The following is a 23,373-nucleotide window of genomic DNA, read 5'->3' on the forward strand; positions in this document are numbered from 1 at the left end:
CACTATGCTCTTGTCAACATTATTTTTTAATATGGGTAAATTTTATAAGTGCATATGGCATCTCCCTATTTTTTAATTTTTGTATCAGTTATTAATAAGGTCAAAAATATTTTCATGTATTTATTGGCTCTTTTTTTTTTCTTTTTGAGAGTTTCCCTTGTTGCACTCACTTTTTAAAAAACTGGGGATGTTCATCTTATTCTTCTATGTATATCAGTAATTTTAACTCAGGAATTGTCTTTTACCCTTGTCTTTATTTTTTCTTTCTTTTTTGCATATGTCTGTTGTTTACCTTGTGAATGATTTTTAAATATCACTACTATTTTAAACATATAATGATCTCAAAATTTAATAAATTTCAAAGAAAGATGGTGTCAGAGTTGAAATTTATTTATTTACTTTTCTTTTTAGGGCTGTACCTGCGGCATATGGAAGTGCTCAGGCTAAGGGTCAAATCAGAGCTGCAGCTACTGGCCTATGCCACAGCCACAGCAACATGGGATCTGAGCTGCATCTGTGACCTGCACTACAGCTCATGGGATCCTTAACCCACTGAGCGAGGCCAGGGCTTGAACCCACATCCTCATGGATACTAGTCAGATTTCTAACCCACTAAGCTACAATGGGAACTCCTTGGGGTTGATATTTAAATATTACTTTATTACTTTGTTCTTCAGGAAAGCCTGGAAATTTTAAATTTTATGATATTGTGATTTAGAAGTATTATCAAGATTGTTTTCTTGAGAAAGAGACCTATCAGTATAAATTTGCATTTTTCTTTGTTTAAAGTTTTTTTTTCTTTTCATTTCTCCCTTCCCACTTCCACCCCCATACCCTTCACCCCTTAGGTATGAAGCTCTTTTTCCATTAGTACTGTCATGTTTGATGTTTGTCTGGATATACATGGAACAAGAAACCCTGCAGCAATCTGGTATTTCCTGTAAACAGAAGGTAGCTTATCAAAATCATTGTTACATTTATTTGAGACTATTAAAATATTTTCTATCTTATAAGGAAGTTACAATGTTATTTCATCAAAAGTTCTACTCAAAATTAAATTATTTAAAACATTAATAATTAAGTTAAACAATTAGTTTGTAAGGAGATTTTCACTTATGACAGAAAAACATGACCGTATGTTTTATGGGCATTCTATGGATTGGACTTTCTTAGAGATTATTTGAGAGTCTCTGATGTAAAAACATCAATAGAAGTGAAGGAATAGAGGAAAAAGAATGTTCTTTATGTTACTTTCCATTGTTTTCACAGGTAATTTTTCTTTCCTGCTGTTTATTTTAGTTGGAAGAATATTTATATTGTCACAAGTCAATGTATGAATTTCATCATAAGGTGACTTTTGTGTTCCCAGTGTTATTTTTTTCTTTCTAGTCATTCCAATCCAAAATGCTTATTTTGTCACAGTAGTCATCGTGGCCTCAGTCCAAATCTTAGATTGTTTATTCAACATAATATACTTTGTATTGGCTAAAAGCCAATCAAATATTAAAGACACCTTTATCACACTGAGCTAGAGAGTGAATTGATGTCTCTTGCCTTTATTTTAATACTGAAGATAATTATAAGAAACTGGTATAGAGTATTTATAATTTTACTGAGGTCAGATAAAATGAATATTGCAGAAAAATACCTTCATAGTTGATCCATTGACTTAACCTTAACTGGTTCTAGTTAAGTTTATAAAGAGTATGGGATAATTTAAAATAAATAGTTTCAATAAAGAAATTTTACTGAAGTATATAGAATAATTAGGTTTTTAACTTTCAGCCCTGGAACATTAAAACAATGCATGATCAGATTCGAGAAAATGGTCAGACTTTCTTTAATGTTAAATATTCAATATTTTAATAATTAAATAATTATTAAATTAAAAATGAGGTTCGTTGTGTTATTTTTATTTATTTATTTATTTATTTTTGTCTTTTTGCCTTTTCTAGGGCCACTCCCAGCGTATGGAGGTTCCCAGACTAGGGGCCTAATCGGAGCTGTAGCCACCCACCTACGCCAGAGCCACAGCAAGAAAGAATCTGAGCCGCGTCTGCAACCTACTCCACAGCTCACGGCAACACCGGATCCTTAACCCACTGAGCAAGGCCAGGGATCGAACCCAAAACCTCATGGTTCCTAGTCAGATTCATTAACCACTGAGCCACGATGGGAACTCCCATTGTGTTATTTTTAAATTCTATACTCCAACTGAAAGTAGATACACCTTTTTCTAGAAAAGGGTGTTAAAGTATCCTGAGAACTTAGTAGAAGATTACACAGGAATGGGAGATGGGAAAAGTCTCCTTTTAAAATTTTTCATAAGTTTTTCTCTTGGGAGATATGGATTATCATGAGTGTACCCATCTTGCTGGAACTGAGAGACTTCCTATTTTACCAAGGACAGAAATATTTTGCTTTTTTATAGAGGGAAAATAATTTCTTTACAAATGAATTAACAGAAGAACAAAGAAACATAAATAGTTAATTTTATTACGCTTTTTACTATCATACCATACCTGGGTTTGAGAATATCAGGACACTGAGAAGTCAGGGAGAAAAGGGGAGAATGATATAGGGATATAAATTGAAGCATTTTATGGGATAAGAAAAAGCCCAATTCTTGCTTTTATTACATATACAATATTACTACAACTCTGTTCAGTGTTCAGTTAGCTATAGGGATAGATTTATTGCTGATTTTTAAAATTTTGGTCAGTACAGGATATCTTTATAGCTATTGTAGCTTAGACAGTAAGTTTGCTTTTGAGCGTAGAAGTATGTGAACTGTTATCATGCATTCATGTATTTCTTTTTATCTCACAGCTTTCCACTATCCAGTTCGCCTGTAATACTGATTTAACCCAGTTTCGAGATTTCTCTCTGGATGACATCCGTAGGGCCTTTTTCCTTGTATCCTTTATTTGAACTTTAATTTTAAGGCATCTTCATGGTAGAAGGCTTATCTGTTCTAAATGAAAAAGAAACTTGTATGAATTTGGGCATTTCCTTAACTCTATTTAGGTTTTCTTCTTAGTGACAGCCTTTTTTGGAACTGGAAATATAGCTTCTGTTAACAGGTAATTTTAAATAAAAACACCATACATGTAACCAGGAAATAATACAAATGAGATTCAGTTCTGTACCTTGCTTTTTATACTGAAGGGTATATTTTGGAAATTAGTGTGCATCAACACATACAATTCTACCTCATTTATTTTAGTGACTTTGTAATATTCCTTGATACAGTATATTTGTGTCTTAGTAAATAGATTTCAGAAAATTAAACATAATTTTTAGAAGAACATTCCTTTAAAGTTACAGTGTGAATGCTAAAATCCTCTTTCTTTTTGTTGCTTCCCTAGCTTTGATCTTGCCTCTGTCTATTGCTTTCTGACCGTGTTTAGTCCTTATATGATGGGAGCCCTGATGATATGGAAGGTTGGTTTTATTTTCTTAAGATACTGATTAATTAAGACTATGAACTCATTGTGACATTAAGATTATGTAACAGGTGACATTAAGATTATAAGGTGACAGATTTAAATAGCACGGAAAGAAAATACCTTCTCAGGTACTGCTGAATGGGAGGTGGTACCCTCTAGCCTTTACTCCAAAATATAATCTTTTTGCTTTTCTCTTAAGCCCATTTAACTTCAAGAAGTAGAGAATCTCTGTTAGTCCCAGGTAGTCCTATCAAAGATGATTAAAGCTGTGGGAAGTACAGAGTGGATCAAAACTGCATTGCTCCTCAACATCAAAGGCTCCCTGAACCTGTGTTCCCCATCCATGAGACTGCCAACATGTTACCATCTTCCCTCATAATCCCTATACCTAGAGCCAATTTATTCATTCAGTAAATATGTCATTGAAGGCTTATCAGCACCAGCTGGGTACTGAGGATTCTAAGATAATGACAGATTATCACCTTTCCAGGGGTTCATACTCTCCAGTGGAATGTAATTCATGTTCATTCCCTTTTCCTCTAGGTTCATTAAGCTTATCTTATTTCCTCTACCACAGTGCCTGACACATTTCATGTAGTTAGTATATATTTGTTTAAATAGAGGAACTAATATCTGTCTAAAATCTGATTACTTGCTATGCAGATCACACAGGTAATAATTCTTAAAAGTATGTCTCTTAATAGGATAAATATCCTTTTTTGTTACTGCACTAATACAAATGTAATTTTAAGAAGAGTTAAAAAGGTTTTCTCATATACCATTCTCTGTTGAATTATTTTACATTATTGTCTCCTTAATCTTCATTCAAATTTTTTAAATGATAGTTGTTCTTTTCTCAGTCTATTAAAGAAGATGGGCCTTTATTTAAAAGTGAGAAAAAAAAGAGGATATCTCATCGTGGCTCAGTGTGGACGAATCCAACTAGTGTCCCTAGGAATGTGGCTTCGATCCCTGGCATTGCTCAGTGGGTTAAGGATCCAGTGTTGCCATGAGATGTGATGTAGGTCGCAGATGCAGCTCAGATCTGATATTGCTGTGGCTGTGGTGTAGGCTGGCACTGCAGCTCTGATTTGACTGCAAGCCTGGGAACTACCATATGCTGCGGGTGTGGCCCTAAACAGCAAAAAAAAAAAAAAAAAGAAAAAAGAAATTTAAAAAAAAATTAAAAATAAGAAAAAAAGAAAGGAAAACAAAAGTTTAAATTAAATGCTAAATCTTTAACCTCCAGCTTAATTCAGTAAGCTTTTACTGACATAATGTACTTGGTGACTTTTCTTTGATGTGGCTAGAATTGAAAGTCTTCCTGGAACTCTTTTACTCAGGTATCCTTCACTTGAATAAGTGTCTTATGTGGTCTTAAACATTTCTTTTGATAGCTTTTCCCTCCCCTCTTTGTTTAAACATCAAAAACAAATGTATATACATACATATATATATATATATATACACATACATACATATGTATGTGTATATATATATATATACACATACGTACGTGTGTGTGTGTGTGTGTGTGTGTGTGTGTGTGTGTGTTTGGGGCCACACCCACTAAGCAAGGCCAGGGGTTGAACCTGTATCCTCACGGATACTAGTCAGATTCATTTCTGCTGAGCCACAACGGGAACTCCTGTATGTGTATTTTTGTTTTTTATTTTATTTTACTTTTTTTAAATTATTTTTTATTTTTAGCTTTTTACGGCCACACCCACAGCATATGGAAATTCCCAGGCTAGTGGATGAATTGAAGCTGCAGCTGCCGGCCTATACCACAGCCATAGCAACACCAGATCCAGTCGCATCTGCAACCTACACCACAGCTCATGGCAATGCTATTCTCCAAGTCCATAAATTTCTTTTCTGTGGAAAGGTTCATTTGTGCCGTATATTAGATTCCAGATATAAGTGATATCATATGGTATTTGTCTTGTTTGATTTTTAAAGCCCATTTCATCATTGTTCCCTTTGTCATTGGTATCATGATTTTATTTTAGTATTTGCTTTTTACTAATATAGATAAACTTTGAAAAATTGAAATACTTCTATGAGCAGAAATAGTATTTACTTCAAAAAGTTTTTCAAATGCTACAACTACTCATGGCATCATTTGTCGTTCTTTTACTCAGATTTTAATCCCCTTTGTTTTTGTGATGTGCGCTTTTGAAGCTGTTCAGTTAACTACCCAGTTATCATCAAAAAGGTAAGATGAATGTTTAAGGAGCATTGAATTTTTCCATTATTAGGAAATGAGAGTAAATTTGAGGGTAGTTTGTATAATTGCTGTTAAGACACTGTAATGTAGATTGTTTATTATAAAAATGGGGAAAAAAAACGCTTCACCCTTTTAGTCAGAGTTCAGTTGTCATTAGAAGAAATTAGTCAATTAGAGCCTCTAGCAGAAAAAAATGCTTTCTCAACAATAAAATGTTAAGATATTCAAGCTGGTGAAGAGTCCCCCTAGAAAACTATAAGATATAAATGTTAAATTATTACAGTTAATAACATTTATTTTAGGTATAACTGCCTCAGAACCCAAGGGATATCATTCTATTTTCCTTTGGATTATTTCTTAAATATGTATTAGACAAATGTGTTAACATTTTGTCATTTTCATAGCTTGAAATTAACCTCTAGCTATCACTAATTTACATCTGAATTTCTACACATTTGACAAAATGGAATGGGAAGTATTCTTTCTGAGTTTCTAGGAAGTTCTGGAGCAGTCAGTCTTAGGCAGCCAAGACTCTGAAAGAGAAGCTTCTATTCAGAACTCAACTCATTTGCTTTTTTGAAGCAATAAAATTGCCTCATCAGCACAGGACTGATCAGCCTCTTTGAAAGACTCTTGAGATAAATATGCTGCTTCTTAACAGTTTTGTTATTCTTGAATCAAAGTGGAATATTCAGCACTGGAAGAAATAACTAATATTAGCATAAATTTGCATGTTCTTCTTGATGAGTTTAAACTACAACAAGATGTAGCATATTATTATGTATATGCCATAATAATAAGAAAAAATTTTTCTTACACTGTTTAAAAATAGCAGAAGTCTCATTTCTAGTCTAGTACATTTTTACAGTATATGTACATGAATTTAACCTTAAAAGCCTTTATACCTTGTCAATACTACATAGAAGATAGTTAATTAGATGCAATAAAAAAACTTTTTACGGATGTAATTTTTTAGAGGAGATTTTAATTAAAGTTTAAATGAGAGCTGGAGACCTGTGGAATGAGAAGCTGGGGACCTCATCAAAATGTGTGTTTATGTATATATATATTTATGTGTATATGTGTGTTTGTAGTAATTTTATCCCGAGACAAGTGCAATGAAAAACTAAATACAAAGAGAGAAAACTGAGACAAAGGTGACTAAGATATGGCTTTATAAATGTCTTCTCTTTTGACCTGAAAACCTTTATAGATCATTGACAATACCCCCCCATTAATATTACAGTGATCCCTCAAACATAATCTGTCATACGTTGAACCCAGCAATTCCCTTTATTTCTATTGAACACTAGCTCCTCATCCTGTTTTCTTTATCTAATTCATCTCACAAGCCTAAATCTATCTGCCCCTCATTGCCATATCCACTTGCTAAATATATTTACACTGATATCATCTCTTTCTACCCACATTTTCATTTTTTAAAAAAGTCTTTATGACAATGTTCTGTTGATTTCTGCTGTACAACAAAGTGACCCAGTCATGCATATATGTATTAATTCTTTTTCTCATATTATCTTCAATCATGTTCTATCACAAGTGATTGTTCACATTTTCAATATCATTATTAGATTGCTAAGCATTTTCTTTCAACACAATTCTTGAAAGCCTAGGGGTTCAGATGGGAGGTGGGGTTTATACTAATAACTTGCCTATTAGATCCATAATGCCCAGGATGTGTTCAAGATAACAAACCAGTGAAATGATTCTAACTGGTTTTCTTTCCACTCATCCATTAAGTATGAAATGGACAATGGTGAAATAGAAGAGCTATATTAGCATTATTTTATTTTGTATGACTTTAAAACTAACTTTTATAAATATCAATGATTTACCCAGTTTCTCAGTCTGGCTTCATTTCAAAGATTTTTGTTATTTTGAGCAGAGGCCACTAACAGAGAATACCTGAAGGTTATGTAATGGTTGATCTGTTAGGAATGCTTTTGGCTATAAGAAATGAAAATATAACTAACAATAGCTGAGAGAAATAGGGATTTATGTGCCTCACAAAACCTGGAGTCTAGAAGTTGGCAGTTGAGAGCTGGTGTCATGTCATCAGCAATGCTGCCTTTCTGTTCTGCTCCCCCATTCTTGGGGCGTTGGCTTTTCTCTTCATATGTTCATAAATCACATCTGCCATCCACATACAAGAAGAAGGACTAATGGGGGGAAAGGAAAAGAGGTGTCAGCTGATTCTCCCTTTTCATCAGGGAAGCATTATCTTTCCAAATGCCCCATCCAATGGAATTTTGGATTATGTCTCAAGGAACAGAACTCTGGAGTTCCCATCATGGCTCAGTGGTTAACGAATCTGACTAGGAACCATGAGGTTGTGGGTTCGGTCCCTGGCCTTGCTCAGTGGGTTAGGGATCCAGCGTTGCTGTGAGCTGTGGTGTAGGTTGCAGACGTGGCTCAGATCCTGCTTTGCTGTGGCTCTGGTGACCCCTAGCCTGGGAACCTCCATATGCGGCGGGAACAGCCCTAGAAATGGCAAAAAGACAAAAAAAAAAAAAAAAAAAAAAAAAGAACAGACCTCTGTCTGGCACACCTTGATTCTAAACTGGAAAGTGGTTAAGGAGAAGGAAGTTGTGGATTGAAATGGGTGTAAGAAAGAGCCAAGCAAAAATGTCTGTCAGACACAGTTGAGGAATATTTTTGTTTTTGTTTTTGCCTTTTTAGGGCTGTACCTGCAGCATATGAAAGTTCCCAGGATACAGGTGGAATCGGAGCTGTAGCTGCCAGCCGACACCACAGCCACAGCAATGAGGGATCTGAACCTTGTCCTCGACCTGCACCCACAGCTCACAGCAACGCCAGATCCCTGACCCACTAAACGAGGCCAGAGATCAAACCCACATCCTCATGGACACTAGCTGGATTCGTTTCCGCTGCGCCACGACAGGAACTCCCAGTTTTTTTAAAATTTAACAACGAAATTTGGGACATTTATCTATGTTTTATACTAATATGTTTTTTTTTTTTTTTTTGTTGTTGTTGTTGTTGTTGTTGCTATTTCTTGGGCCGCTCCCGCGGCATATGGAGGTTCCCAGGCTAGGGGTCGAATCGGAGCTGTAGCCACCGGCCTACACCAGAGCCACAGCAACGCGGGATCCGAGCCGCGTCTGCAATCTACACCACAGCTCATGGCAACGCCGGATCATTAACCCACTGAGCAAGGGCAGGGACCGAACCCGCAACCTCATGGTTCCTAGTCGGATTCGTTAACCACTGCGCCACGACGGGAACTCCACTAATATGTTTTTTTCTTTTATGGTTATTATCTCTGACAAGTCTAATTTACCTAAGGTCAGATATTATAAACCTTTGTCAAGATTTGCTTCTTCCAGCATTAAATTATTTTTTCAGTTACATATTTCACTCTGAATGGGCCGCACCATTGACACATGGAGGTTCCCAGGCTAGAGGTCCAATCAGAACTGTAGCTGCTGGCCTACACCACAGCCACAGCAATGTGAGATCCGAGCTGCATCTGCGACCTACACCATAGCGCACAGCAAGGCCAGATCCTTAACCCACTGAGCAAGGCCAGGGATCAAGCCCGTGTCCTCATAGATACTAGTTGGGTTTGTTGACCACTGAGCCACAACAGGAACTCCAGGGTGATATTAGCTTTTTATGATGTTTTTTGGTATTGTTGCTACCAAGTCGAAATTTTCCTGGGTCTAATTTTTTTAGTGTTCTGTGGAACCAAAAAGGAGAAGTTCTAAAGTCAGTCTTATATCTCAAAGAGATATCGCAATATGTAGTCATAGCTGTTTCCAATTTTATTTTATGCTGATAACTTCTACCACTAATTTAACACATATGTTTTTCAATTTCTATTACATTCCAGTTACTGTTCCTATTGTTGGTAGTACACTAGTCAATAGAGTTTCTTACTATCTATTCAGGGAGACAAATGATAAATAGAATTCTTGCAATAACAATAAAAAGTCAGGTAGTGTTAATTGTTGGGAAGAAAAATATATTGATCAGGGGAGACCTCTATGAGGAGACATTTAAGCAGAGACCTGTATGGACCAGAGGCATCATTACATGACTATCGAAATAGCTAAAATAAAAAGTAGTGATATCACCAAATGCTGGTGAGTGTGCAGAGAAATTGCTCTTATATGTTGCTGATTGAGATGTAAAATAACACAACTACTCTGAAAAGAGTTTTACAGTTTCTTATGAAACTGAACGTACAACACAATCTAACAATTGCACTCAGCTATTTTTCTTAAAGAAATGAAAACTTGTGTTTGCACAGAAACTGTGCATGAATGTTTATATAGCAGTTTTATTTGTAATAGCCACAAACTGGAAACTACTCTGATGTCTTTCTGTACTTGAGTGGTTCAATAAATTGTACCTCCATACAATGGAGTACTACTCAGCAATAAAAAGGAACAAACTATTGATACAAACAGAACCATAGATTAATCTCAAGAGAACAGTGTTGAGTCAAAAAAACTCAATCCCAAAATGATACAGATGATTTAAATGATTCTATTGGCATTCCCTTTGTAGTGAAATGGGTTAATGATCTGGCTTGTCTCTGTGGCATTGTCAGTTAGATCCCTGGTCTGGCATGGTGATTTAAGGATCTGGCATTGCTACAGCCATGGTGTAGGCAGCAGATGTGGCTCAGAGTCAGTCCTTGGCTCAGGAACTTCTGTATGCCGCGGGTGCAGCCCCCCACAAAAAAAAAAAAAAAAGAAAGAAAAAAAAAGAAAAAAAAAAAAGAAGAAAAGGATTCCATTTATGCAATATTCTTAAAATAGCAAAATTATAGAAAAGGAGAACAGATTAGTGTTTTCCAGGGGTTAGGAATTAGGCAGGAAGTGGCAAGAGGAGGATAAATGTAGCTATGAAACAGTATCATGAAAGATCCTTATGATGATGGAAACATACCGTACCTTGCTAATATCCTGCTTGTAATATTGTCCTACAGTTTTGTAAGATATTACCAGTGGAGGAAACTGGGCAGAAAGTATGTGGGATCCCTTAATTCATGTCCCTTTTATACCATGAAATAAATACTCAAAGTGTTAAGTAGCATTTTTGAAATCTAACCCATCACTGTAGGACAGTAGTCCATGATAATGAAGAAAGCTGGAGAGCTTTTGTCAATATAGTATTTTCAGAAGCAAAAATACTAATAACAGAATATTAGGTTATTTGATTATTCTCGTTTTGATTTTAATGTGCTTTTAAAATATGCCTGTCATATTTCATGCATTTTTTTTTAATTTTTTTCCAGTCTTTTTCTCATGGTTATCATCATATCAGACGTTATGGCTTTGGTAAGACACTATTGGATATTCAATATAAAAAAGATTGAGAAGCTAAGTGCTGAGTTAATTTAATCAAGTATAATATGAATGCATTTCTATACATGAAATCTTTAGATATTGAGTTACCAGTGCTGGCATAATTTACACATAAGTCAATTTCTTTTTGTATGACTTAGATGCAATAAGAGTGTTCTTTTTAAGATGTCAAACGTCTTCTAACTTCACTTATTTGAATCTGTCATTGTATTCCTTGTCTTGTATGATGCATTGTGTCTGAAATGAAACTTCCATAGGAAGTTAACAGAAAAGGCTAACTTTAATTTTTTTTTTTCACTTTTTAGGGCCACACTTGTGGCATAAGGAAGTTCCCAGGCTAGGGGTCGATTCAGAGCTATAGCTGCTGGCTTGCACCACAGCCACAGCAACGTTGGATCCAAGCCGCATCTGTGACCTACATCACAGCTCAAAGCAACGCTTTGATCCCTAACCCAGTGAGTGAGGCCAGGGATGGAACCCGCATCCTCATGGATTCTAGTCATATTCATTGCTACTGAGCCACGACGGAAACTCCTGAAAAAGCTAACTTTAGACTTAGGTACTGTATCATTTTCCTACTTGAAATGTTGATTTTTAACTTTTTTCTCAGAATGAAAAAGAAAGGAGAAAAGAGGGGAGGAGGAAGGAAAGAGGAAATTGAGCTTCTCAAGTGGGAAGATGTTACTAAGGTGATAGCTTTCATAATGGGTTCTAGTGAGGAACAGGTAGATGGGCCTCTTACAGCAACAAAAAGAAGAACCTACACCTGCAAGTTCAGAGGGTTCCCAAAACTACCCTCAGATTTGGTAACTCGCTAGATAGACTCACAGAACTCCCTGAAGACTGTTATATTCGCAAGTATGGCTTATTACAGGGAAAGGAGACAGATTAAAATCAGCCAAGGGGAGAGATGCAGAGGGTAGAGTCTGGGGTAGGGGGTGGATCCAGATGTGGAGTGATGGCCGTGCTCTCCCCGGGGAAGCGGGACAGCAGTGCTCTCTGAGCATCAATGTCCGACAGTGCACATGGAGTTTGGCCACCCAGGCTCACAAGATCCTTGGTGTCCAGACCTTTATTGGGGCTCAGTCACATATTGTTCCCATGACTGACCTTTAATCTCCAGTCCTTCTAGAGATCGAGCTGATAATACACAGCTCAAAGCCCTGAACATAAATCACATTATTAGACCATCGAGTAGCTGATGTCCCCCAGGCAAAACACTCCTATCAGGCAGGGCTGAGTAATCACCCCTTAGTAGCTGAAGGCAAAGGCCAGGCCTCTCTTTTTTATTTTATTTTTTAAATTTTAGTGGCATATAGTTGGCTTACAGTGTTGTGTTAGCTTCAAGTATATGGCAAAGTGAATTAGTTATATGTATACATATATTCTTTTTCAGCTTCTTTTCCCATATAGGCCACCACAGAGTATCTCTGTGCTATACAGAGTAGGTCCTTGTTATATCTAATTTTGTATATAGTAGTGTGTCTGTAAGGCCAGGGCTATCTTTAAGTAAGGTTAATTCTTCACTACACAACATCTTAAGCTAAAAGTGATGAGAAACAGCTCTGAGGGTAACTTCCCAAATCAGATTCCTGGTCACTTTATTCAAATGAGAACATTTTCATGTTGTAGCAAACTGAATATCTTTCCGAAATTGACCACACATAATGTTAGAACAAATCAGTTTTTCTCACAAAGTGGCATGTAGGCAAAGACATGCTAATAGAAGAGAATTTAAATTCTCTGATTAATTTTAAATGAAGAGTCAGACTGCTCAGATTAACTTGGAGAGTCATGTGTGGCCTAACTTCCACTTACTTGACTGGCATCATGTCTGGCCTCTCCCTCCTTGTTTTTTCTACCCAGTTCACGTTGGACCTGCTAAGCTCTACCTGGACGCTTGATGTTTATATAGGTTACTCTCTCTGTTGGAAACATACTTCTCCTCCGATCTCTCCACCTCCTCTTTCATCTGACTCTTACTTGTCACTTAGATTTTTAGACTTTTTATTGGGACAGCCCAGATGCGGTACATACCCCTTCCTCTGTGCTCCTGTACTTGCCTGTATTTCTGGCGGTAACACTCATCACACACACACATGCATGTGCCTGATAATTTGACTGAACAATTCCCTAGATTACAAATCTCCTGAAAGAGGGTTTATCACCAGGATATAACATTGTGATTAGCACATAGTAGGTGATCGGTGAATATTTGCTGGTGAATAGACAACGTGATTCCTTTCACTGAGGACTTTGGTATTATTTACTGTCTTTTATTAATTGGGTTGGGTTTTCTTTCTTGTTATTCACAGATGTTACTTTTGTGTTTATATGATCGAATGGTAATGCTATTTCTAGCTTTTAGGCAATGGCTCATTTTTGTCCAAACAAAAATTTCAATAAAGGGCATATTCTTTTTTTTTCTTATTGATCCCCTATGGTTCTAAGGGGTCAAAAATCTGAAAGATATACTCCTAAAATAACATTGTTTTAGACTCTCCATAGCCTTTGTTTTTAATGGAGCCATATTTTGTTTTATTTTTCAGCATTTTTTCTTCCTTATCAAAGATTTTGGCAGCTGGCTTGATATCGGAACAAGGTATGGAATATATTCACATGGAATTCTTAAGAGTGCATTGAAAAAAGTAACAAGTTATCTTAGTGTAGAAAGTGTCAATTTGATATTTAAGGTAAGCATAACAAGTAGCAATTCTTTTCAGCCTAGTGAAACATGTCCCTCCAGTTCTTGGCATTAACACATTATCAAGTGTTTTCCTGGGATGATGTGGGGATAGGTGTTAGGTCTGAGATAAATGCAGGACAGCAGAAAAGAGCAAGAGAAATTGCTTGAATCCAGGGTCTCCAAGGAGATCACTCTTCTCTTAACCTCTCAGTCTCTCTTTAGAATGATTAAGCTGTTCAAGTTGCCATCTGAATTTTCTGTGGCGGTTTACCTTTCATGTAATCATTATATGCCTCCTAGAATCTTTAGTAATGGGAACATTTTAACATGTGATACCTATAAGATTGATCCTTAAAGTATAATCTGGGAGTTCCCATCGTGGCTCAGCGGAAATGAATCTGACTAGGAGGCATGAGGTTGCAGGTTTGATCTCTGGCCTCACTCAGTGGGTTAAGGATCCAGCATTGCCATGAGCTATGGTGTAGGTCACAGACACGGCTTGGACCCTGCGTTGCTGTGGCTGTGGTGTAGGCCAGCAGCTATAGCTCCAATTGGACCCCTAGCCTGGGAACCTCCATATGCTCATAAATTCCTTCTCTTTGTGGGAAAGAAAGAAAGTTGATCCTTTTGCCTTTTTGTTTTCAAATGCATTCAGAGACAAAATCCATTTTTATAGAGTAATTTTATTGCATTTAGTCAATATTCATTCAGTGCCTTGGGTTGCCAGGAGTTGAATAGCATTGGGTGAGATATTCTGTTAAATGTTCTCTCTTCTGTTCCTGCTTCTTAGGCAGCTCAGGCTGGTACTCCCTTGTTATTTATATAAATGTCTGCCTCTCTCAGTAATCAGATGATTTGAATCTCTGTGATTCCTTGTGTGTTAGGCACATAAATGGTACTGCATAGATCATTGGCTTTGTTTTCATTAGTCTCTGAAGTTTGAAGCTTAGGGAAAGTTTTAATGTGTCCTTACCAGCCCAAAGTGGCCAGGCAGATAGTGGGTCACAGCATGGGCTTTAGACCAGAGCTCCTGGAATTAATCTCTTTCTGTCACTTTTTAGCTGTGAGACCATCAGCAAGTGGCTTAATGTCTCTGATCTCTTCCCTGCCTCTACTTGCAGTCATTTTGAATGAGTTAATCCATGTAAAGCAGTTTAGCACAGCGCCTGGCATCAAATAAGCTTCAATAAGTGGAAAATATTATTATTGATATTATTCTGCAGTTCTGTTTTTTTATCCTTCATGGTGTTTCTTATATTTGGCTATAAATTACCCTCCCCATAATTTGATTAGCTTATTTTTGTTTTAAACTAGTTACAATTTTGTTTGGAAAACATTCTGACAAAATATAGCATTTTTGTGTGGGAGACTTTTTGTTTTATTTTTAATTATGCCAAAATGTACATAAAATCTACCATCTCAACCCTTTTTACTTGTACAGTTCAGCAACATTAAGTTCATGTTGTTGTGCAACTATCACCAGCATCCATCTCCATAATTACTGATCTTGCAAAAAAACTCCCCATTCCCTCCTCCACCAGCCCTGGCAGCCGCCATTCTGCTTTCTGTTTCTGTGTACTTGTCTACTCCAGGATACCTCACATAAATGAAATTATACAATATTTGCTCTTTATGTGACTGACTTAATTCACTAAGCATAGTATAGTCAAGGTCCATCCGTGTTATAGCATGTGTCAGAATTTCCTTACTTTTTTAAGGCTGGATAATATTCCATTGTATATATAGGCCACATTTGGTTTATCCACTCACCCATCATGGACACCTGGGTTACTTCCATCTTTTGGTTGTTGTGAATAATGCTTCTATGAACATGGTGTGAGACTTTTTTGATGGTAGAAATCTGCATTGGTTTTGGCTCTAAAGAGGTGCCATGGGATAAAAATGATATAATTTTTGCATGAAGATGTGCATCATTAATATCTGTACAGCATCATTAATTTATATTACACAAATTAAGGATCTGATATTTTCTGATTAGCTTGAGGTTTATCTGTACATGGCAGATTTTTTTCTTCAAAGTACAAATTTCACTGTTACTACCAGTAATAACAGGCACAAAACACAAAGCATTTTTAAATGTGCATAATCTCAATTCAATCGGGCAAATATTTATTGATCATCAACCATAGGTCAAGTAACATACACTCTCCCGCTCTCAGGGAGCATACGGTTGGAGGAGGAAACAGGCTCATAAGCAGGCAGCATGGTGCAGTGTGAGAATTTCTAGAATAGTTTCTTAGGTGCTGTGCGGACTTTAGTCAGGGCATCTAGCTCAGCCTTGCAGGGTAAGTAGGGAAGGTTTGTCAGAGTCTAAACATTGTAAGAGTAGGGTTTAGAAGAGCTCACTGGGGAGTCCCTTTGTGGTACAATGGGTTAAGGATCCAGCATTGTCAGAGACAGGATTAAGATAGTGTAATAGAAGGAGTGGAGCTCAACTTCTCGCCTTAAAAAAACAAAATTTACAACCAAATACTGAGCAATCTTCAACCAAATGGACCAGAAACTTTCAAAAAGATATTCTACTCCAGAAGACAAAGGAGGCCACATCAAGAGGTAGGAGGGGAGATTACATGATATAAGCAACCCCATACCTCCCAGATGGGAAGCCCCACAAACTGGAAACTAACTGGTTCGCAGAGACTCACCTACAGGAGTGAGAGTTCTAAGCCCCATGTCAAATTCTCACGTGTGGGGATCTGGCACTGGGAGAAAGAGCCCCTGGAGCATCTGGCATTGAAGGCCAGTGGAGCTTGTGCACAGGAGCTCCACGGGACTGGGGGAAACAGAGACCCTATTCTTAAAAGGCACACACAGACTTTCACGTGCACTGGGTCCCAGGGCAAAGCTAAGTCTCCATAGGAATCTGGGTCAAACCTGACTGCAGTTCTTAGAGGACATCCTGGGAAAACAGGGGTGAATGTGGCTTGTTGTGGGGAAAGGACACTGGAAGCAAAGTTCTCTGTAATATGCAGCAGTGTGCTTTCTCTGGAGGTGGCCATTCTGGGAAAATCTGGCCCTACCCATCAGCGCTGAGAAGCCCAAGGCCAAACAACAATCCAGGTGGGATCACAGCACCGCCCATCAGTAAACAGGCTGCCTAAAGACCGGCCAGGCACACAGCCTCCTCTAATCCCACCCAGAGACTAGGCCCCACCCACAGAGGGATAGGAATTAGCTCCACCTACCAGTGGGCAGGCATCAGTCGCTCCCATCAGGAAGCCTACAGCAAGCCCCTATACCAACTTCAGCCATAAGAGGGGCTACAACTCTATTATCTGTAAAAAGGTCACCACACCAAAAACCTATAAAAATGAAAAGACAGAGAACTATAACTCAGATAAGGGAGAAAGAATACCACCCCAGAAGATCAGCTAAGTGATCAGGAGATTCTCAGCCTCCAGGAAAAGGACTTTAGACTGTTGATGCTGAAGATGATGCAAGATATTGGAAATAAACTGGAGGCAGAGATGGATAATTTACAGGAAACACTGAGCAAAGAGATGCAGATATAAAACTTAAACAAGAAGAGATGCAAAATACAATAACGGAAATAAAAAATGCACTAGAAGCAGTAAACAGCAAAATAGAGGAGGCAGAAGAACAAATAAGCGAGGTGGAGGACAGATTAGTGGAAATCACGGATGTGGAACAGAAAAGAGAAAAAAGATTGAAAACAAATGAAGAGAGTCTCAGAGAACTCTGGGACAACGTTAAACACACCAACATCCGTATTATAGAGGTGCCAGAAGGAGAAGAGAGAGAGAAGGGGATAGAAAAAATATTCGAAGAGATAATAACTGAAAAATTCCCTAACATGGGAAAGGAACCACTCACTCAAATCCAGGAGGCACAATGAGTACCATATAAAATAAACACCAGGAGGAACACCTTGAGACACATGTTAATCAAACTGACCAAAATTAAAGACAAAGAAAATCTTGAAAGCAGCTAGGGAAAAGAAACAAGTAACATACAAGGGAACCCCAACAAGGTTATCGGCAGATTTTTCAGCAGAAACTCTTCAGGCCAGAAGGGAGTGGCATGATATACTGAACATGGTGAAAGGAAAAAACCTCCAACCAAGATTACTTTAACCATCAAGGCTCTCATTCAGATTTGAAGGAGAAATCAAAAGCTTCACAGGTAGGCAAAAGCTAAGAGAATTCAGGAGTTCCTGTCGTGATGCAGTGGAAAAGAATCTGACTAGGAACCATGAGGTTGCGGGTTCGATCCCTGACCTCGTTCAGTGGGTTGAGGATCTGGCATTGCCATGAGCTGTGATATAGGCCACAGACATGGCTCAGTTCCTGTGTTGCTATGGCTGTGGTGTAGGCTGGCAGCTGTAGCTTTGATTCAACCTTTGGCTCAGAAATTTCCATATGCCACAGGTGCGGCCTTAAAAAAAAAAAAAAGCTAAGAGAATTCAGCAACACTAAACCAGCGTTACAACAAATACTAAAGGAACTTCTTTAGGCAGAAAAGAAAAGGCTGCAACCAGAGACAAAAATACCACAAATGAAAAGGCTCAGCAGTAAAGGTATATATACAGTAAAGATACGAAATCATCCATGCACAATTATGCCACCAAAATCAGAAATTGTGAGAAGAGGAGGGTACAAATGCAGGACACTGGAGATGCACTTGCAATTAAGAAACCAACAGCTTAAAACAATATCTTATATAGAGAGACTCATATCAAAACTTCAGAATAACTGCAAACCAAAAATCTACAACTGATACACAAACAATTAAGAAAAATCAACTCAAATACAACAGTAAAGATAGTCATCAAACCACAAGAGGAGAAAACAGGAGAAGTAGGGATGAAAAAAGAGCAACAAAAACAAATCCAAAGCAATTAATAAAATGGCAATAAGAACATATATATCAATAATTACCTTAAATGTGAATGGACTCAATGCCCCAACCAAATGACACAGAGTGGCTGAATGGATACAAAAACAAGATCCATATTATGCTGTCTTCAAGAGACCCACTTCACTTCCAGGGACACATACAAAATGAAAGTGAGAGGATGGAAGAAGCTATTTCATGCAAACGGGGATCAAAAGAAAGCTGGAGTAGCAATATTCGTAACAGACAAAATAGACTTTAAAATGAAGAATATTTTAAGGGACAAGGAAGGTCACTACATAATGATCAAAGGATCAAGCCAAGAAGAACATATAACAATTTTAAATGTCTACGCACCCAACCTAGGTTCACCACAAAATATAAGGCAACTGCTAACAACCTTAAAAGGACAAATCAACAATAACACAGTGACAGTGGGGGACTTTAACACCCCACTTACAGCAATGGACAAATCATCCAGACAAAATCAATAAGGAAACACAGGCCCTGAATGAAGCATTACACCAGATGGACTGGTGTAATAGATATTTATAGGACATTCCATCCGAAAGCAACAGAATACACATTCTTCTCAAGTGTACATGGAACATTTTCTAAGATTGATCACATCCTGGGCTACAAATCCAACCTCAGTAACTTTAAGGAAATTGAAATCACATCAAGCATCTTTTCCGACCACAACACTATATGACTGGAAATCAACAACAAGAAAAAAACTGCAAAAAACACAAACACATGGAGACTAAACAACATGCTACTAAACAACCAATGGATCACTGAAGAAATCAAAGAGGAAATTAAAAAATACCTAGAAGCAAATGACAACAAAGATATGACACTCCAAAACCTATGGGATGAAGCAAAAGCCATCCTAAGAGAAAAGTATATAGCAATACAAGACCACCTCAGGAAACAAGAAAAAGCTCAAATAAACAAGCAGCTCAAGAGAGAAGAACAGACAAGACCTAAAGTTAGTAGAAGGAAAGAAATCATAAAGATCAGAGCAGAAATCAATGAAATAGAAATAAGGAAAACCATAGAAAAAAATCAATGAAATGAAAAGCTGGTTCTTTGAAAAGATCAACAAAATTGACAAACCCTTAGCCAGACTTATCAGGAAAAAAATAGAGAAGACTCAAATCAATAAAATTAGAAATGAAAAAGGAGAAGTAACAACAGACATCACAGAAATACAAAGGATCATAAGAGACTACTGTATGCAACCATATGCCAATAAATCGGAAAACCTAGAAGAAATGGACAAATTCTTAGAAAAGTACGATCTTCCACGACTAAACCAAGATGAAATAGAAAAGATGAATGGACCCATCACAAGTACTGAAATTAAAACTGTGATTAAAAAACTTCCAACAAACAAAAGTCCAGGACCAGATGGCTTCACAGGTGAATTCTATCAAACATTCAAAGAAGAGCTAACACCTATCCTTATGAAATTATTTCAAAAAATCGCAGAGGAAGGGACACTCCCAAACTCATTCTATGAAGCCACCATCACCCTGATACCAAAGCCAGACAAAGATACCACAAAAAAAGAAAACTACAGGCCAATTTCACTGATGAACATCGATGCAAAAATCCTCAACAAAATGCTAGCAAACCGCATCCAACAATATATAAAAAGGATTGTACATCATGATCAAGTGAGATTTATGCCAGGGATGCAAGGATTCTTCAATATCCACAAATCAGTCAGTGTGATGCACAACATTAACAATCTGAAGAATAAAAGCCATATGATCCTCTCAATAGACGCGGAAAAAGCCTTTGACGAAATCCAACACCCATTTCTGATAAAAACCCTTCAGAAAGTGGGCATAGAGGGAACCTACCTCAACATAATAAAGGCCATATATGACAAACCCACAGCTAACATCACTCTCAATGGTGAAAATCTGAAAGAATTCCTGCTGAGATCAGGAACAAGACAAGGATGTCTACTCTCACCACTACTATTTAACATAGTTTTGGAAGTCCTAGCCACAGCAATCAGAAAAGTAAAAGAGATAAAAGGAATCCAAACTGGAAAGGAAGAAGTAAAACTATCACTATTTGCAGATATAATGCTATACCTAGGGAATCCTAAAGACTGTACCAGAAAACTGTTAGAGCTCATCCATGAATTTGGCAAAGTTGCAGGATACAAAATTAATACACAGAAATTGACTGCATTTCTATATAGTAACAATGAAAGATTAGAAAGAGAAATTAGAGAAGCAATCCCATTTACTATTGCATCCAAAAGAATAAAATACCTAGGAGTAAACTTACCTAAAGAGACAAAAGACCTGTACTCTGAAAACTATAAGATACTGATGAAATAAATCAAAGATGACACAAATAAATGGAAAGACATACCATGCTCTTGGATTGGAAGAGTCAATATTATCAAAATGACTGTACTACCCAAGGCAATGTACAGATTCAAGGCAATCCCTGTCAAATTACCAGGGACATTTTTCACAGAACTTGAACAAAATATTTTAAAGTTTGTTTGGAAGCACAAAAGACCCAGAATAGCCAATGATATCCTGAAAAAGAAAAATGGAGCTGGAGGAATCAGGCTCCCAAACTTCAGACTATACTACAAAACAACAGTCATCAAAACCATATGGTACTGGCACAAAGACAGACATATAGATCAGTGGAACAGGATAGAAAGCCCAGAATTCAACCCACGCACCTACAGCCACCTCATCAATGACAAAGGAGGCAAGAATATACAATGGAGAAAGACAGCCTGTTCAATAAGTGGTGCTGGGAAAACTGGACAGCCACATATAAAAGAATGAACTTAGAACACTCCCTAACACCATACACAAAAATAAACTCAAAATGGATTAAAGACCTAGATATAATACCAGATACTACAAAACTCTTAGAAGAAAACATAGGCCAAACACGCTCTGACATAAACAACAGCAACATCTTCTCAGATCCACCTCTTAGAGTAATGACAGTAAAAACAAAAATAAACAAATGGGACCTAATTAAACTTAAAAGTTTCTGCACAGCAAAGGAAACCCTAAACAAAATGAAAAGACAACCCACAGAATGGGAGAAAATCTTTGCAAGTGAATCAACTGACAAGGGATTAATCTCCAAAATTTATAAACACCTCATACCACTCAATAACAAAAAAACAAACAAGCCCATCAATAAATGGGCAGAAGCTCTAAACAGAGGATTCTCCAAAGAAGACATACGGATGGCCAAAAAACACATGAAAAGATGTTCAACATCCCTCATTATTAGAGAAATGCCAATCAAAACCACTGTGAGGTACCACCTTACGCCAGCCAGAATGGCCATCATCACCCTCTCCACCTCAACCTTGGAGCATCAATTGGGGCAATTTCAGGAGAGGGTGTGGAGAAAAAGGAACCCTAGTACACTGGAGAGGGTGTGGAGAAAAAGGAACCCTAGTACACTCTTGGTGGGATTGTAAATTGGTGTAACCACTGTGGAAAATAGTATGGAGATTTCTCAGAAAACTAAAAATAGAACTACCATTTGATCCAGCAATCCCACTCTTGGGCATCTACCCAGAGAAAGCCATGACTTGAAAAGACACATGTATTCCAGTGTTTATTGCAGCACTATATTCAATAGCCAAGACATGGAAACAACTTAAATGTCCACCAACAGAGGAGTAGATCAAGAAGATGTGGTACATATACACAATGGAATATTACTCAGCCATTAAAAGGAATGAAATACGGGCATTTTTAGCCACATGGATGGACCTAGAAATTATCATGCTAAGTGCCGTCAGTCAGACAATGAGACACCAACATCAAATGCTTTCACTGACATGTGGAATTTGAAAAAAGGACAGAATGAACTTTGCAGAACAAATACTGACTCACAGACTTTGAAAAACTTATGGTTTCCAAAGGAGAAAGTTTGAGGGGTGGGGGGGTATGCTGGGGGTGTGGGATGGAAATCCTATACAATTGGATTGAGATGATCATTGTACAACTATAAATGTAATAGATTTATTGACTAATTAAAAAATGAATAAATAAAAAAAATTTTAAAGCTTTAAAAAAAAAAGAAAGAAATCTTAGTGGAATTAGGCTTTCTAAATGAAATTGCCCCAATTGATGCTGCAAGGTTGAGGTTTATATTCCTGCTGCTACTCTTGTTGGTGAATTAGAATTCTAAAATCTTTCCTTTGCATCCTACACAGCAATAATGGCATTTAGTGCTGCAGTGATCCATGTGATACAGGTCTAATGGGCAGAAGTGGTCCATGCATCTTCATAAGCACCTAATTGATTGCCATGAAGAGGCTTGGATAGTGGGGGAAAATACACAATAAGATTCAAAACTAAAGCACCATATAATAAGGTTCACATATCAAAACTTCATTATCCTACATTTTCCTGCCTTTTATTTGTGAGAATGTTGCTTTTAAGTTTCGGTTTTCTAATTATTCCTACGCAAATATACATTTGAAAAGCTGAGGTGTTCCTTGTCATGTTGCAGATCTTATTAAACTTACTGGCAGGACTCCCTTAATGGGAACCAGGGTTATTTGAATTGTGGTCCTGCAGTGGTTTCCTTTTGTGATAAATTTTATTTCCTTTTGTTATTAGTAATAAAGTTAATAACTTCAGTTATTCACAGGCATGGAATGTTGTCCTTTTGTCCTCACTGTTTTATTGCTTTATACATACAGAAATGGTGAGAATCTGTCCCAGAATTACAGAGAGATCTAGGAGCTAATCGCCTGCA

At 37.3% G+C, this 23,373-nt stretch overlaps 1 protein-coding gene across 4 annotated transcripts in view; it reads left to right on the plus strand.

Annotated features, from left to right (window-relative positions):
* The window catches only part of PIGN (phosphatidylinositol glycan anchor biosynthesis class N), a 99,602-nt gene that overhangs the window by 69,507 nt on the left and 6,722 nt on the right, over positions 1 to 23,373 (plus strand). For all 4 annotated transcript variants that reach the window (XM_021099782.1, XM_021099773.1, XM_021099768.1 and 1 more), the window contains 7 exons: positions 849 to 951; positions 2,830 to 2,916; positions 3,028 to 3,083; positions 3,369 to 3,444; positions 5,594 to 5,667; positions 10,964 to 11,006; positions 13,583 to 13,635. In XM_021099782.1, coding sequence (XP_020955441.1) covers positions 849 to 951; positions 2,830 to 2,916; positions 3,028 to 3,083; positions 3,369 to 3,444; positions 5,594 to 5,667; positions 10,964 to 11,006; positions 13,583 to 13,635 — 492 coding nt within the window. The remainder of the gene's footprint in view (positions 1 to 848; positions 952 to 2,829; positions 2,917 to 3,027; positions 3,084 to 3,368; positions 3,445 to 5,593; positions 5,668 to 10,963; positions 11,007 to 13,582; positions 13,636 to 23,373) is intronic.

Source organism: Sus scrofa, chromosome 1, assembly GCF_000003025.6.
Source record: "Sus scrofa isolate TJ Tabasco breed Duroc chromosome 1, Sscrofa11.1, whole genome shotgun sequence".
NCBI classification, from domain to species: Eukaryota; Metazoa; Chordata; class Mammalia; order Artiodactyla; family Suidae; genus Sus; species Sus scrofa.